Source organism: Silurus meridionalis, chromosome 13 (assembly GCF_014805685.1).
Source record: "Silurus meridionalis isolate SWU-2019-XX chromosome 13, ASM1480568v1, whole genome shotgun sequence".
Classification (NCBI taxonomy): domain Eukaryota; kingdom Metazoa; phylum Chordata; class Actinopteri; order Siluriformes; family Siluridae; genus Silurus; species Silurus meridionalis.
The window spans coordinates 18,004,597-18,020,291 of NC_060896.1; the positions used below are offsets into that span (position 1 = coordinate 18,004,597).

General features: G+C 35.8%; 1 protein-coding gene across 2 annotated transcripts; it reads left to right on the forward strand.

Moving 5' to 3' along the window:
• The first annotated feature begins 6,007 nt into the window (after positions 1 to 6,007).
• lmo2 (LIM domain only 2 (rhombotin-like 1)) lies at positions 6,008 to 10,301 on the forward strand. 2 transcript variants are annotated; one of them, XM_046865348.1, is made up of 5 exons: positions 6,008 to 6,126; positions 6,316 to 6,767; positions 6,909 to 6,974; positions 8,034 to 8,249; positions 8,965 to 10,301. In XM_046865348.1, the coding sequence occupies exons 3-5, from the start codon at positions 6,934 to 6,936 to the stop codon at positions 9,185 to 9,187; spliced, it is 480 nt and encodes a 159-aa protein (XP_046721304.1). In that variant the 5' UTR covers positions 6,008 to 6,126; positions 6,316 to 6,767; positions 6,909 to 6,933; the 3' UTR covers positions 9,188 to 10,301. The 2 variants fall into 2 exon arrangements, with proteins under 2 accessions (XP_046721304.1, XP_046721303.1); XM_046865347.1 differs by having other exon boundaries at positions 6,010 to 6,126; positions 6,316 to 6,974.
• The last annotated feature ends 5,394 nt before the right edge of the window (positions 10,302 to 15,695 follow it).

Sequence of the window (15,695 nt, forward strand, 5' to 3'; positions counted from 1 at the left end):
CTAGTATTAAATAAATTTGAAATAACTTTGAAAGAACTGTTCATTTTTATGTTAATTCTGCTCTGTGAAATTCTGTATAAATGCAATGAACAGCATTTGGACCAGCATTTGGACCTTGGTGCACACTGCAAACAGAACCATTATACAATGAGTTGTTCTAGAGCTCCTGGGACTAAGGTCAAAAGTTAACGGTTCTCAACTGTGAGCTGATTTAGCCTGAAATAATCAATGCATGGCTGGAGCTCCTTTCTTTCCCACAAGAAAAAGCCTGCCAATGCTGGTCAGGTGAAAGATGAGTATATTCAGTATAAATAATTATATATGTTTACATTTAATAAGGTTAATTTGTTACTGTTTTCTCATCAATTGTTTCAGGAGATTTAGGTTTTAAATGTTGGATGTTGTCTATAATAGAATACATGGCAGGTGCTCTATATGTTCCCAAAGCCTGGCATATTAACTGCAGCATTAAACCAAGTGCTTAGCAGCAGGAACCTTATTGTAGTTGCAGTGCAAAGTTGAACAATAACAATATGGAAATAATTGTTTCTAAATGCTTTCTAACCTTTTTCTTGATTTCATACAAACAAGTAGAAGTTTAAACAGGTTTTGTTAGCTAGGTATTAGAAAACCCGGGGTCCTATCCAGAATTTTCATTTCCACTATAAAATGTCAAGGTGTTATGGACTTGTTCCTGTAGATGGCGCCATACATGTGCTCTAATACATGTTATATACTACTAGCTAATGTAGATTTAAGATGAATGCTTTCTATAAACCCCCCTAGCAAAAGATATACCATAATTCACAAACAAGAGAGATTGCAGAAACAAGAAAAATGCATCAGAATACTCTACATATTTATATATACGGTATATACAATATGTTGCTTGTGGATTTGATTAATTTATTTGAATATTCAAAATAAAACATATTGGCAATGCCTTATTTTGCATTAATGGCTGCTTATTTAGCCTCCTCTATTCTTTTCCTGAATATCTGTTGACTTGATGGTGGTTGTGACCCTGTTGACCCTACTTCCTGCTGATGTCGTTAACCCTACTTCCTGTCAGCTGCACAAACTGTGTAAAACACTTGCTAGTTTAGGGTACTGTTTTCTTCTCTTTTTTTTTTTTTTTTTGTTGACTATATTTACCATATGGTTGAAAATATAATTTCAGTTCATTTTATATTCTGTTGATTCTAAAACAAACAAAAACACAAAAAGTCATTCAGATCATCCCTGTCATTACAAATTGTTTAATGATACTGTATTTCAGTGGCTTTATTAACCATGGCAAACAGAAAAAAAGATGATCCATAAACATGGTCAACAAACAGGCAGGGATCAAGTTATGTGCAAACAAAATAAACTAGGACAGGGACAGACAAAACATCAATAACAGGAACTGGGTCGACCAAGATAAGCAAACAGTAATGCAACGCTGGGTATTGACTGGCACAATGACACAGAGTGTATACTTTGTACAGCATATGTGACAAGAGAGTCTATATACTGTGAGTGTGATGGTAATAGTGAGTGTCTCCTGGTGTGTGGGCTCAGTAATCGGGTAAGTGTGAACGTAAGTGTTTGGCTGTTGTAGAGTTAGTGGCCATATTTGTTTCATGTTTGTTTTCTTAGTCAGTCACAGATTTCTGCATGGATATAAATCAGAATAGAGATTTTCCTGATGATCATTTAATATTGTTCTTCTTAATGTGACCATGAACACCAAGAGTTGGTGGATTGAATATTTAATTTGTGTTTTTGGTTTGTTTGTTTTTTTTAAACATTACATTTACATTATGAAACAAAATTATATATCGTTTCACTTGTGGTTTCTAAAATAGACTTTTGTACTTTGAACATTTTTTCATATGGACAGAAGAAAAGAGTCTGGGAAATCCAAACGTGAAGGAGTGTGTTGTATGACCATCAACAACTCATGTGATGCTAAAGAGAAAACTGCTCTCCTGAACAGTAACTATCTGCTCTCCTAAACAGGAACACCTAGTGTTAAGATGTTCACCTTACTGCCTTCATTGGAGTCAGAAACACTTTTTTTTATATCAGCAAGGTAATAAAAAAGAGAAATTTCTTACCAACCTGTGAAAATGTTTGCAGGCAGATTACTTACCATGGAAACACTGGTTCAGTATATGCTAATCACAAAATAGTACACAACAAGACATTAGAAATAATTTACAGTTCTGTAGAATTAAGAGGTTTTGGGCCATACATTCCTGCTTACCACTATCATTTAGAAGAGTGCCCTGTAGTTTACAGGTCAGATTACAGCATTTGTCTTACTATGGATTACGCGCTATCACTACAGAGGCAGATCCTATGCCATCGTGATTACAGACCATATCCTGGTCAACAAACAATCACTTTTTTGCATGGTTCGATGCTGCTGCCAATAATTTTAGCATATAGCTAATAATAGCATTCCTGCTAAAGCCATAGAAATCAGCCCCTTCATTGAAAAGGCTGGTGCACTCACTGCCTCAGACATGCTAGAGCACAATCCTTTAACAAGCTAATTCCGCATTGCGTGTATGCTGACGATGATCAGGAATTGATAGAATTAGGGGAATAAAACACCAGTTACATGGAAGTCAAGTGAAAAAAGTCATCCATCCTGCTGAATATGTTGCTCTAGTGCAATACACTGGTGCAGTTTTGTATCTTAAATGTCATTTGTATTTACATTTGTTCCTTTTTTTGTACATTTTTGGTAATAAAGCCAAAATATTGAAATTGTTTTGACTTTTTTTTCTTTGTTATTCATTTTACATGTTTAATGTACGTTTTATAGGATCATTTAACTGTAATTAGTTTTGCAGCAATAAGGAGTTTAGAGTATTTCATGTTATAGTATGCTAAGTAGTGTTCTAAGATTTGTGTCCTAATTAGTTTTGGCTAGTTCCGTGTTAATGTTTGTAAAAAAAAAAAAACGTATGCTGTCTTATGTAGCACCTTGATCCTGGGGGAATGTTGTTTTGATTCACTGTGTACTGCACTGTATGTGGTTGGAATGACAGTAAAAGCCTATTTGATCTGATTTGACTAGCAAATTACACCTGCTAGTTCTACAGAATATTACCACAGTATGAAATACAACAGCTTGTTCTGTGTGGCACAGTTTAAAAGCCTACAACTTTTTTTTTTTTTTGTGAAGCAATAATCTAAAAAAATATTTGAGTTAAATTTGTTCAACCGTGTGGCAGTTCTGGTTTGGTCAGTAAAGTCTTGGTGTTGTATTTTTTTATTAAAATTCAAGTATCTTATGCTTAAAATTACTGTTCAATTATTCATAACATGTCCTGATTTTTTCACCAGTACATATCACCTGATATATGGAGAAAGCGTATGTGTATACAAAGATACACATGTATAGATACACATGTACTTCCAATGTGCAGACCTTGGTGAGTCAGTGGAAAGAAAGTGAGAATGCCTCAGAGCTTGCCAAACTCAAATATTTTCACATGCAGGAGTATATAAAAGCAAACAATATTTCTGATGCAAAATTTATTGAATCTTCTGCTTTCTTTAATGTCCCCACTCACTGACAGTGAGATACTGCTCTGTGCCCTCAGGTTGGCAATAATCACACCCTACGCTACTACAGATACTGTATGTTTTTAAACGCCATGCAGTTTATCAAAAGCCACTGTATTATCAAACAGAGCCATCTGGCAAAATCCAGCTAATGATGATACAGCAGAAAAGCAAAACAAGTGAAGCAGAAAGTTGTTCTGTGCTCATTTCCTGTACATCCTCTGTGTTTGCTGTCTCCAAGCCACAGGAAATGGTGGGCATTCTTGATAGCATTATGTTCTAACATAAATGGTTAGGAAAAAAGCACTAAAATTATTAATAATAAGGAAATCCTGGCTACAGAATTTTGCAATCTACCACATTCTTTCCAGCCATTAGGAAGTACTGGAAAGATCACTGTGATCAAACTATATAATGCCTAATGGATCATACACTAAGACTGAACATAAATTGTATAAGACATTTGTATCACAAGTGGAGATATGATGAAGATATGTACATGTTTGTCTGCTCCAATTTAGAAATAACTAATAATAAATTAAACTAAATAGTCATTTACCTAACAATATTGAATAATAGAGTATTGTAGATTATCTTTTTCCCTCATACAACACTAAGCAGGTGTTTTATGCAAATAATCTGAGTTAGATGCAGTGTTTTTATATACAGTATATATATATATAAAACACTGCATCTAACTCAGATTATTTGCATGTTTGTCACACTTTAATGTTTCAGATCATCAAACTAATTTAAATATTAGTATTATTAGTAAAAGAGAACAACAAAATCCAAAACTACATGGCCCTGTACACCATTGTATATATATATATATATATATATATATATATATATATATATATATATATATATATATATATATATATATATATATACTATGAAATTAGTTTGATTTAGCTTGGCTGGCTTCCGCCGGGCTTCGAAGAATGTATTGACCATAAACTACTTAGTACCATACTGATAATAATAAATAATAAATATGACAAAAACAAATCTGTGATCTGTTTTACAAACAAAAAAGTTCTGTACAAATTTAAGTCACATAAATATGTTAATATTATATAATAAATAGTGTTAAATTACTTCACTGGGTAATACTGAGCATTGTTTTCCTCACAAAACTAGGAAAAGATTTTTTTTTACTTTTGTGAAATGATTTGTAAGAGCATATTTTTTTTTAGCAAATCTCAATTTATTAAGTTTAATTTATCTTCTTGTGTTTAGTCTTAATGAAAGCTGAAGAGCATTTACTCACTTTATCTGGTTGGTAGTGTTAAAGATGTTAGGACCATTAAATCGTAATGATAATGTTTAGATTGTGTGAAGGTTTATATAGTTAATTTAACTCAAACTATTTTGTCGTGGAGAATTTCATACCAATGTTTTTTTTTCAGTGCAGTTCCAATTTAGCTGGCTTGCTTCATTTTATACAAAATCAATATGGAATTTCTGTTATCTATGTGCCACTACAGGCCAAGTAATGCCTCCTGGGGAAATGGGAGTGGTCACAGCACACTGAATTCGCTGTTTTATCTCAAGGTCCAGTTGCCTTTCTCCTTCAGTGAACCTGGCACTGGCATCAGATAACAGTTCTCCTCAACAATATCACACAGAAATGCATGTTAAGACAAACAGTCCACAAAAGTAGTCTTCAAGTAAATTAACGTTTTGATGATAGAATAAGAAAAACCCAAACATTACATTATTAAATAAATAAAGGAAGAGGCTGTGAAATTCTTTCTTTGCATGTCCCAGCTTGTTAAGACACTGGGGTCAGAGATTATACACCACCTCTGGAGCAGAGGGATTTAAGGGCCTTGCTCAAGGGCCCAACAGGGCTTGAACACCCAACCCAACCCAGGTAGCACAGTGCCTTAAGCATTTACATTTACATTTATGGCATTAAACACTGACTTACTACTTTTTCACAATAAGCATACTAACAATGTTATTTTGGTTTTATGGAGCATTAATGTTACCAGCAGTTGTTAGTATTAAGAAAATGAATTAATGAATGAATTAATGCAAATCAATCTGGATGACACGTGTTCACTATGTCTGCTTGCCATAATCAGATGGAAGCTGACTGATCCATATTTATTTTAATAAGGATATTTATAATACACCAACCAAGCACTAATTATGAATAACACTGATTATCTCTTCATTATGGCATCTATTAGCAGTGGGATATATTGGTCAGTGAGTAAGTGAACATTTTTCCTCAAAGTTGATGTGTTAAAAGCAGGAAAAATGGGCAAGCGTAAGTATTTGAGTGAGTCTGACAAGGGGGAAACTGTGATGACCAGATGACTGGTTGAGAGCATCTCCAAAACTGCAGCTCTTGTGGTGTGTTCACAGTCTGCAATACTCAGAATCTATCAAAACAGGTCCAAGGAAGGAACAGTGGTGAACCAGTGATGATGCACGTGGGGAGCGAAGGCCACAACAGACGAGCTACTGTGGCTCAGATTTCTGCAGTTAATGCTCGATGGATCAGGGCTGTTTTGGCAGCAAAAGTGTGGACCAGCACAATATTAGGTAGGTGGTCATAAAGTTATGCGTGATCTGTGTATGTGTGGCCTGGGAATATTATCAGTAGCATACTTCAGTGTATGACTGCACCTCCATTATCCAAACAACACCACGTTTAACAAAAGCAGCTCTAGAATGCACTGCAATCGGGTACATTTTTATCATCTAATCTTACACGTGACCCTTTTTTTATAGGCTGCAGCTCGTGCAACCGCCCTGACCGACCGTGTCACGACTCGCTCATGACTTCCTCACGAAATCACGATTCGGTTCACTCCTGGTCCGAGACGTCGTGAGAAGGAAGTGGGAAACGAAAGCGGAACAGTCCGGTGGGCGTGGCTTCTCAAAAATACCTGCAGTACAAAACGCGGAGGGCGCGAGTTCCGCTTGGAGTTGGTGCGCGCGACGTGAGAATTGTCTTTCACCCTGTCGCCGTTAATAAGGCTGCAATTTCACCGCAATAATCACTATGTTTTTATTTTCCGGATAGCGTGAGATATATGATATGATATACAGGACGTCTACAGTCAGTGGAGCGACTCTGTTGTAATCATCATCATCATCTTAAGGACGTTGAAAAGTGTCGCATGGAAAATGGACGCATTTTACACCACGCTGTCTGTAGGCTGAATGATACTGGGGCTCAGGTTTATTTTCTCTTTATTTATATATATATATATATTTATATTGCACAGTTTCCGTGCTTAGTGCGTGAGTGTTTGACGTGTAAAAAGTACAGCGGACAAGTAAAAGCATTTCCTCTCTGAAGTGTCACCATAAATCCACAGCTGTGATTCGGATTAATACTCTAACATGGCATCTACAGTAGAGAGGAAGAGCCTGGAGGTCAATGAGTAAGTTGCTTTTTGGTTGTACAGATCCTTCTTCTCTTTAACGCTAAATACTGTATTTGTATGATAAATTGCAGATATAACAGTCACATAGGAAACTGTCAGTGTCGAATTAAAGATTTACGAAAGTGCATACTTTTGTGCAGTTGTAGGAGTTTGGAAGGAGACTTTCCATCTAAAAGTGGGAGAAATAAAGCGAATGTATCCTGTTGTGTATCCTGTTGTGTATATAATATTATTGACAATACAACAATAACATGCTCAAGAACTATGAGGATGGATTTGGACAGGACTGCTGATAGCGTGAATTATTCTGTAATAATATAACTGAACTGTAATAAATGGACATTCGGTAGCACTCAGATGAAGACAGGTTCCTTTTGGTTCCTTTCAAGGTTTCTTCCTCATCCCATCTTTTGCCACAGTCGCTACTGGTTTGCTCATTTGGGGATAAACTTATAAGGAACAAACTTAGGCGATAACCTTGTTTTTATCTCTGTAAAGCTGCTTTGCGACAATGACTATTGTTAAATGCTCTATACAAATGAAACTGAATCAAATTGAATTGAAAAAAATGTAAATGTCTACAAATAATATTTGAATAATCATAAATTATATTCCTAAAATCAATAAATCGGCCTGACAATCCTCGAATAGTAATCCAGTTCAAAGTTCTGTCTGATGCATGTTTGCTGGAGCAGATTATCTGAATCCAACCTATTGGTGCTCCTAACAAATATTGTCAACATGGCAAATATTGACGATGGATGGTCAGATACTTTAACTGATTGGTATAAATGGGCCCCAAAACACTCCTCAGACCATTACACCACCTCCACCATTTTGGACTGTTTACAAATGGCAGGTTGAATCCATGAATTCATGCTGTTGTTTCCAAACTCTGATTCTACCATCTGTGTGCATTAGAAGAAATTGTTATATTACACATACATATATTACCTCATCAAGAATCTTAACAATCAAAATCTAGTTAAGCAATGACCCAGCAATTTGGGTGATGAATACCATAGGCTAATTATTTGTTTTTGTCCTTCTCCACAGAGAGCTAGTGGATGAGGTCCTCCAGGTGCCTCCGTCAATGCTAATGTGTGGTGGTTGTCAACAAACCATCGGAGACCGTTTTTTCCTGAAGGCCATAGAGCAGTACTGGCATGAGGACTGCCTGAGCTGTGATCTTTGCGGTTGTCGGCTGGGTGAGGTTGGCCGAAGGTTGTACTACAAGCTCGGTAGGAAGCTGTGTCGTAGAGACTACCTAAGGTAAGTGTTAAGCTTGTTATTTCTGGGGACCATGATTGTAAAGTTACTTTATGTTCGAATACTTGGTACTTGTTTATTGTGAATTTGCGCATTTTTGTTTATACACAGAGCCGCAAACATCAAGCAGGGTGGCTTCTGGGTCACTTTTTTACTGCTGCTTTTTTACCCTACTTTCAGGGTGACTTTTAAGAGCTTTTTTGTTTTTGATTTTTTATGATGTTTACAGTGTTTAGCTGTTGCCTTTATCCAGACAGACATGTAGAAAAGCTTTGAAATCTCAACCAAAAACACACTCATGCTAGTGCACTAGCACATTTCTGAAACGCAGTCGAGCTATATTATTGCCATTAATTAAAACATATTAAAATATGTTTGTATAAAATTGTATAAATTGAGAATGTGCTAGTCTGTCTGTATATAGCCATAAGATTTAAAAATGCTTCTTTACTCATTTTTATTGGTGAAAAAGCGAGTCAAATTAACTTCTTCTGCCTGTCAGCTTTTAACCTGTGCAATCAAACTTTTTAGGAGCTTTGTTTGTGTCACCACGTGACTACGTGAGGAATTTGCACTGTGTATGTTCTCGAGTATGAAAAAACATCAGCCTTTATGATTTTGAAATCCAAACCCAATGTGTAAAATTCTACAAATGTACAAAAACCATTCAAAAGTGTGGGCAGTATTAACTCAGTCAGACGTCCTCTTTCCTTTACAGACTGTTTGGTCAGGATGGGCTCTGCGCTTCCTGTGAGAAAAGGATCCGGGCTTTTGAAATGACAATGCGGGTCCGTGACAAAGTGTACCACCTTGAGTGTTTCAAATGCGCAGCCTGCCAGAAGCACTTCTGTGTTGGTGATCGTTACCTGCTGATCAACACGGACATTGTATGTGAGCAAGACATTTTCGAGTGGACAAAACTCAACAGCAACTTGCGGTAAATTTCCTTTAGAGACTGAAAAGCTGGTGTTGCCAAAATCTCCAATTTATAATTTACACAAGAGCTACATAACAGTTAGACAGTTCTGTAGCAATAAATACAAAAAAAATATATATATATATATATATATATATATATATATATATTGTATATTTTCAGCTCACCAGCACATAAATAAGATTTAATTTTCCTTGAGAAATTTTTTTTTAACATACGAGGGCAATAATAGCTGTTTCACAAACACTTTTTTTTTTCAGATTGCTAAATGGCCACATTTGTATATGGATACAGAGCAATATTTAAAAAAGGCTCTGTTCTCAATATCGGTAGGTCATATGGCACTAAACAGGTGGTCAGTGGCCTCTAACAGACCCTTTAGGTGCCTTTTGTACAGTTCTAATGCACATTCTGCAATGGTTTCAAATGCACTCTTTTCTATGAACTTTTCATAGTCACCAGCATAGGCCAATCATATCTTCTGAACAGCTGACTCTTGCTGCTCTACAGTATGCATCTTAATAAGCATCATATGTGTTTGCCCACATTATAATGTTTATATCTGCTGTAAATTTAATTTGCATTGATGTAAAGTAGATGTGGAGTTTAACACAGGATTTGTTGCATTAAGTTGTGCGTGACTGAGTTGAATTTTCTATGGAATATAATAGGATTTCATTTCTCGAGCAGAATGTGTTTTAGTAATACTTTTTTTTTATTTATATTGTTTTATTCTCAGGTCCATTTTTTAAACATGGGTCATTAGAATTTAAAACCAGGTCATCATTAAGCCATAGAAAACATTTCTTTTGTGCATGCTCTAGCTTTGTGTGCTTTGTTTTTTCATTAAATCTTATTTCTGTATACCGGTTACAAAGAACTGTTCTGAATATTTTTACTTCCCTTTAATGCAGTGTACAAATTGCAGAAAAATATTTTATTGCTTATTTTCAAAAGATGGTAAACGTGTGTAGTCAGTGTGCTATTTTTAAAACTACTAGGTAAAGCAATTGAAATGAATAGTTGTACCTGATTTAACACACAAAATGTTCTGTGTTATTGTGTTTACAAGTGTATTGTGTATATTAAATAAAAGAACATTTGCTGGCATAACCAAACTCAGTTTTGGGATAAATTTTTAGATCTGTACAAGGAACAGAAAAAAAAACATGCATAATTTAAGTTAACTGCTATAATGTGCTTGTGATAAACTTGCATAAGAAGGTGTCCTAATGCATTTCTTGTTCAATTGTAACAGGAAAGTTTGACTATTAATATTATTATAATTAACAACAAAATTCTTCAGCTTTATCAAAACCTTTCATTCTTTATTGATTAAAATTCATTATTCTTACATAATGATGCTGAGTGTTTTTATTTAAACATTTGCTTCTAAATGATGTTGTAAGTAACTTGGTCAGAACAGGCGAATGAATCCAAGTTGTGCGGAGCTTGCAAAATTTGTTCATTTGAATCCTAGAGTTATATAATAAAAAAACTCATGAGCCATATGTTAGGTCAAGCTGAAATTTGTGAACAGCATTAAGTGATAACCTGTTGAGTTTTATTGATAATGAATGGGCAGTTGGGTTAAAGTACTGGTAGGTATTTGACAGGATTAACATTGAGCTAATGTGATCTAGGGAACGACTAGTAGCCATGTCACTCAAATTAGCCGCTGCCGGGTGCATTTATAAATGCATATCGCATTTATCACAATAGTGATGTCCAACTACTCTAAAGAGAGAGAAACTCAACCAGTGAAATTTGTATATTAGGCTACAACACAGCAATCAGTTATAAGAGGGCAGAGCTAATTTTGTGTGGTAATTCATGATCGTTCATATGGATGTATACCAGATGTCAACAACCGTTGTTCAATACAATACTGTAGGTGCAGATTTAAGTTTAAATAGCTGTTTCTCAGAAACCAAAAGTCCAAATGAGCTGATATTTACTCATTGATCTGTTTATCTGTTGATAGACATAAGTTTTAATTTATGATTTCTTTATTTGTTTTTGTGAAGTGTTTGCAACTTTATATTGGTTTTGTTAGGTTTCATCTTCATCTTCCTCCCCTGCTATTCAGTCAAGAGAGAAAACACTGATTAGTCTAATGCTGGTGCTATAGCAAAGCATTTTACATTTTGCCTCATATCCTGAATAACTTATGTCAAATACGTCTTATTGTGAAATTCTTTTTGCTCTTTATTCCTTCATTTCCCCTGAAGATGGATCTTCATCTTCGGCAAGAGGGTGAACCAAATCTGGTGAGTAGGGTGGGTGTGGAAGTGATATGCGGATTGTTCTCCGACGATTATCATGCAATAGTTACCGAATGGTTTCGACATTTACGGGGGTTGAGCTCGTTGAAGGTCTTCCTGATCTCTCGTTGTCCTCCAGTAATGTTCTTCCGCCCTTGAAGCATGTGTGCCACTCAAAACACTTTGAATGACGCATTGCAGCATCGCCGTATGCCACTCAATGCAGAATTTCATGTTTGTTCTTTCTAACTTGCTGCCCATGAACGTTTAGATACCACCTCAAAGAAGTACCGTCGTACTTTCAGAACAATTTTTCAAAATATGTCTTAAGGATGTGTTTTTGTTGATTTTTTTAAAGGAAGTGACTGCCACCTACTGGTCAATCAAGTATTAATGGTCGATCCTGCTATTGTCATACAGGACTGCTTTGGCTTGCAACCATTAGAGATGGAAAAGTACACACATCTTTCACTAAAGTAGAAGAACAGATACTAATGTTTTTAAAAGACTCTTGTAAAAGTTAAAGTACTGACTATACTTTTTAAATCAAGTTAAAGTAAAGAAATATCGGTGCTGAAATGTACTTAAGTAAAAAGTTTAGTAAAAAGTCATTACTACTACCTGATTTAATTCAATTCATTTTATTTTTATTTGTATAGTGCTTTTAACAACAAACATTGTCTCAAAGCAGCTTCACACAGATAATGTGGTGATTAAAAGTGAATATGTTCTTTATGATTTTGTGTCATGCTGGTAACTGGACCTCACGTCATACTATATTAATACAAAGAAATCAAAAAACTTGTTACCTAATGAATGTATCCAGGCTGAACATCCACCATATAGAACACAAGCAAAGCAAAGGAGATGATTAGGAATGTCTGTTCTCAGTCATGTTTACATCGCTGACTCCCTTTGTCTCATCCACGTCAGTCCCATACCTCTTGTTGCCTTCTGCCTTGTACATTGTTTGTAGACTTCGTAGCTTTGTAGGCTAGCCTATGTCTGTGGAGTGTGATAGCCAGAGAATAATACACCAGAGGCAGGTTGAAAAAGCTGTGTAATGATAAGAAAAAGTTGATGGACTGAAAACGGTGTGCAATGAGAAGAAAAATATTTATGATTTCACCAAGTAGATTAAAACTATAGTAATAGTAAAAAAAAATAGTACTGTAGTACTAATAGTAAAAAAGTACTGATACCAGAAAAACCTACTTAAGTAAAATAACAAGGTATTTCTACTTCATTACTTCCCATATCTTGCAACCTTACATGTGGTTTTAGATCTGCATTTGAGTACCAGTGTTGGTAACACAACCTTGTATCTGGTAGTTCTCCGAACCTGGGGAACAACGAGGCAGCTGTGGCTGGTGTGGGGTTTAAGTGTAGTAGCCTTTTGGGCTGTCTCCTGTGTGTGTATGAGTCATGGCAAAAGTTGAGGTTGCTTCAAGAACTTGAACTATTTGTGGCATGTTTGCTTTCTGGTAAGAACTAACTTGAGGTTCATTGTGAATAGATCTTCTGACAGGTAGAGACACTATCCTGTTTATCATCTGCAATCTTAGAGGTTTCATAGTAATTTCAATCTATTTAGCATTAGGTTTACATTCTAAGGGACCATCAAGCACGAGTTCTTTTTTTTCTGCGTCTTAAATTCCTTATGGCTGTATGTAGTTGATGATTCTCTTCTCTGATTATCCATGATAGAGCATCTCTGGCTGCATACTAGCAGCAGGAGTGAGCAGGGGTGGGCTTAGCATACCCAATTTTGCATCTTGCCCACCCGAGATTGATTTTATTATTTAAACCAATGGAAAAAATTACCCAGAAAATATCAGCACGATTTCTAACTTCTGATTTGGGAGGCAGCCTACAGCCAAACCCAAAGCTTCACCCCAGCAGCACAGAATAGATTTTCACCACTCATCTCACACTACTTTCAGACTGACTTGCTTAAAATCCTTAGCTTACTGGCTTTTTTTTTTTTGTTTGTAAGTTTGTCTACTTTTCTCAGTTTGTGATTGTTGTGCATCAGCTGACCAATGCTTGTTTATCAGACATTACATTTTATTATAATTTATTCAACCTCCGATACAACTTGACGTGTCTAATGTATGTTTTTTTAAGCCTATAAGCAAGACTAGTGCTGCATGTGTATGTGTCGATGCTGCTGCTAATTTCAGTTTACACTCCACAAGCACTGCTCCTCCTCAGTCCTCAACAAAGCATCCGAAAGCACACCCATCTCCTGGCTGTTTCAGCCCCAGTTTAGGTTGTTAGCGATTTCAATAACGACTCTCCATCCCAGCCAATATTAGCTAATTACCCAATGCGTTCTATCAGTAATGTATAGCGCTCATTTTATCATTTCTGGTAGCGCTCATAACCATGGAACACCTTGGAATTGGTGTCTTCAGCATCACATGAGAGTTCCTTCTCCACACTATCTAGAATCCTAACCCTCTATCATCACACCATGCTGCATTGAAGAAATAGGAATTTAGAGATCTTTGCCTATGAGAAATGCATAACAAATACTTTTTGGGATTTTTGTAAGGATTTTTGCCAAAGCCAAAGGAAACAGGAGACTAATGCTGTAAATGGATAAATGGACAGGACAATAGCTAGACTGAAAAAAAAAGAAGAGAAAATAAATGCTAAATAATACAAATAAAGTTTCAGATGACTTTAGGTTAAAAAGTAATAAAGTGAGGAAGAAAATTGTAAAAGATTAATTTAGGTTTTTTTTAAAGTGGCAAAAAATAAAAGTGGTTATATAATGTTCTGATACTGTCTTTGGTTAAGTAATGAATTGAGAAAAACTAAATTCTATAAAAGAAAAAAGGAAACTTTTTTATACAATGTTCTGATTTTTTTTCTGAATTTTAAAAATAGGCTTGATTTAGGATATCATTTTAATTGATAACTAATCTGATTCAATAAAAACAAGATTTATGGAGTTTAACTTTAAAATACAGTTAAGGTTTTAAGTTATTGAAGTTGTTCATATATATTTAAAAGTTTGTAAGTTTGTAAACATTAGTTATTGGCAGAACTGGTTTATGGATGTGGTGAGGAAGGACATGCAGGTAGTTGGTTTTCAAAGAGGCAGATGTAGAGGACGGGGGTATGGACACGGATAATCCGCTGTGGCGACCGCTACTGTGAGAAGCAGAAGAAGAAGAAGAAGAAGAAGAGTTGTTATTCTTATTGGGAGAACTGGAATAGGTGTTGGGGCCACAATCACTGATTGCCCACCTATTATTTGTATGGCCCACCCTATTACAAGTGTCTAGAATCGGCCCTGCTTTCCAGTAATTTTCTCCTCCTTTCCCAATCCTACTGTCGAGTAAAAGTGTCATCTCAGCAGCGCCCTCTGTCTCATAAAGTGCACCCTGGCAATTCTAACTCGGTGTCTTCACAGTTTGCTGTCTGGAAGCAGGTTATGTGTATTTGAAGCCTCTACATTTACCTTGTAATCCTCCAAGTGATGTTGGTGGTAACTGTGCAGTAATAACAACAAAAAATTTTATGCAATAATGTGCAATAACATTCATTTAAAACCGTGCAATATTACCTATTGTTTGATAGTGTAACTACTTATTGGTGTTTTTCTTCTTCTTCTGTATTTATACATTTAGCTAGGCCTAATTTCTTCCCTATGAATTTTTGCTTATTTGCATAATATCATACACACATCAGTCACTCTAAAAGAAACACCTGCTTACATGCTTATTAATGCATTTGTCCAATTATGTGACAACAACACAATGCATTAAAATTTAAGATATAGTCCAAGATATAGTGAATATAATCCAAGAGCTTTAGTTAATGTTACCATCAAACATCAGATAGGGAAAAATGTGATTCTTGACTATGCCAAGTTGGTTGCTACCAGACTGGCTGGTTTGAGCATTTCAGGAACTAGAGATTTCTTTAATCAGAGGTACCGCAATGAATGACCAGACTGGTCACAATTTTCCAGTCTTCAGCTGTCTAATTTTGGTGATCTTGTGCCCATGATAGCCTCACATTCTTGTACCAGTTATAAAGAATCATTTGAGTCACTATATCCTTTCTGCCAGCTAGAACCAAACTGGTAATTTTCCTCTGACCCCCCCTTATCAACAAGGTGTTTCCAGCCAGAGAACTGAAGCTCTTTCAGTTCTATGTTTGCGCTGTTTGTCACTTGTACTGTAGATGCTTCCGTGTGTGAAAAACCAAGATCAGCAGTTTGTAAAATACTCA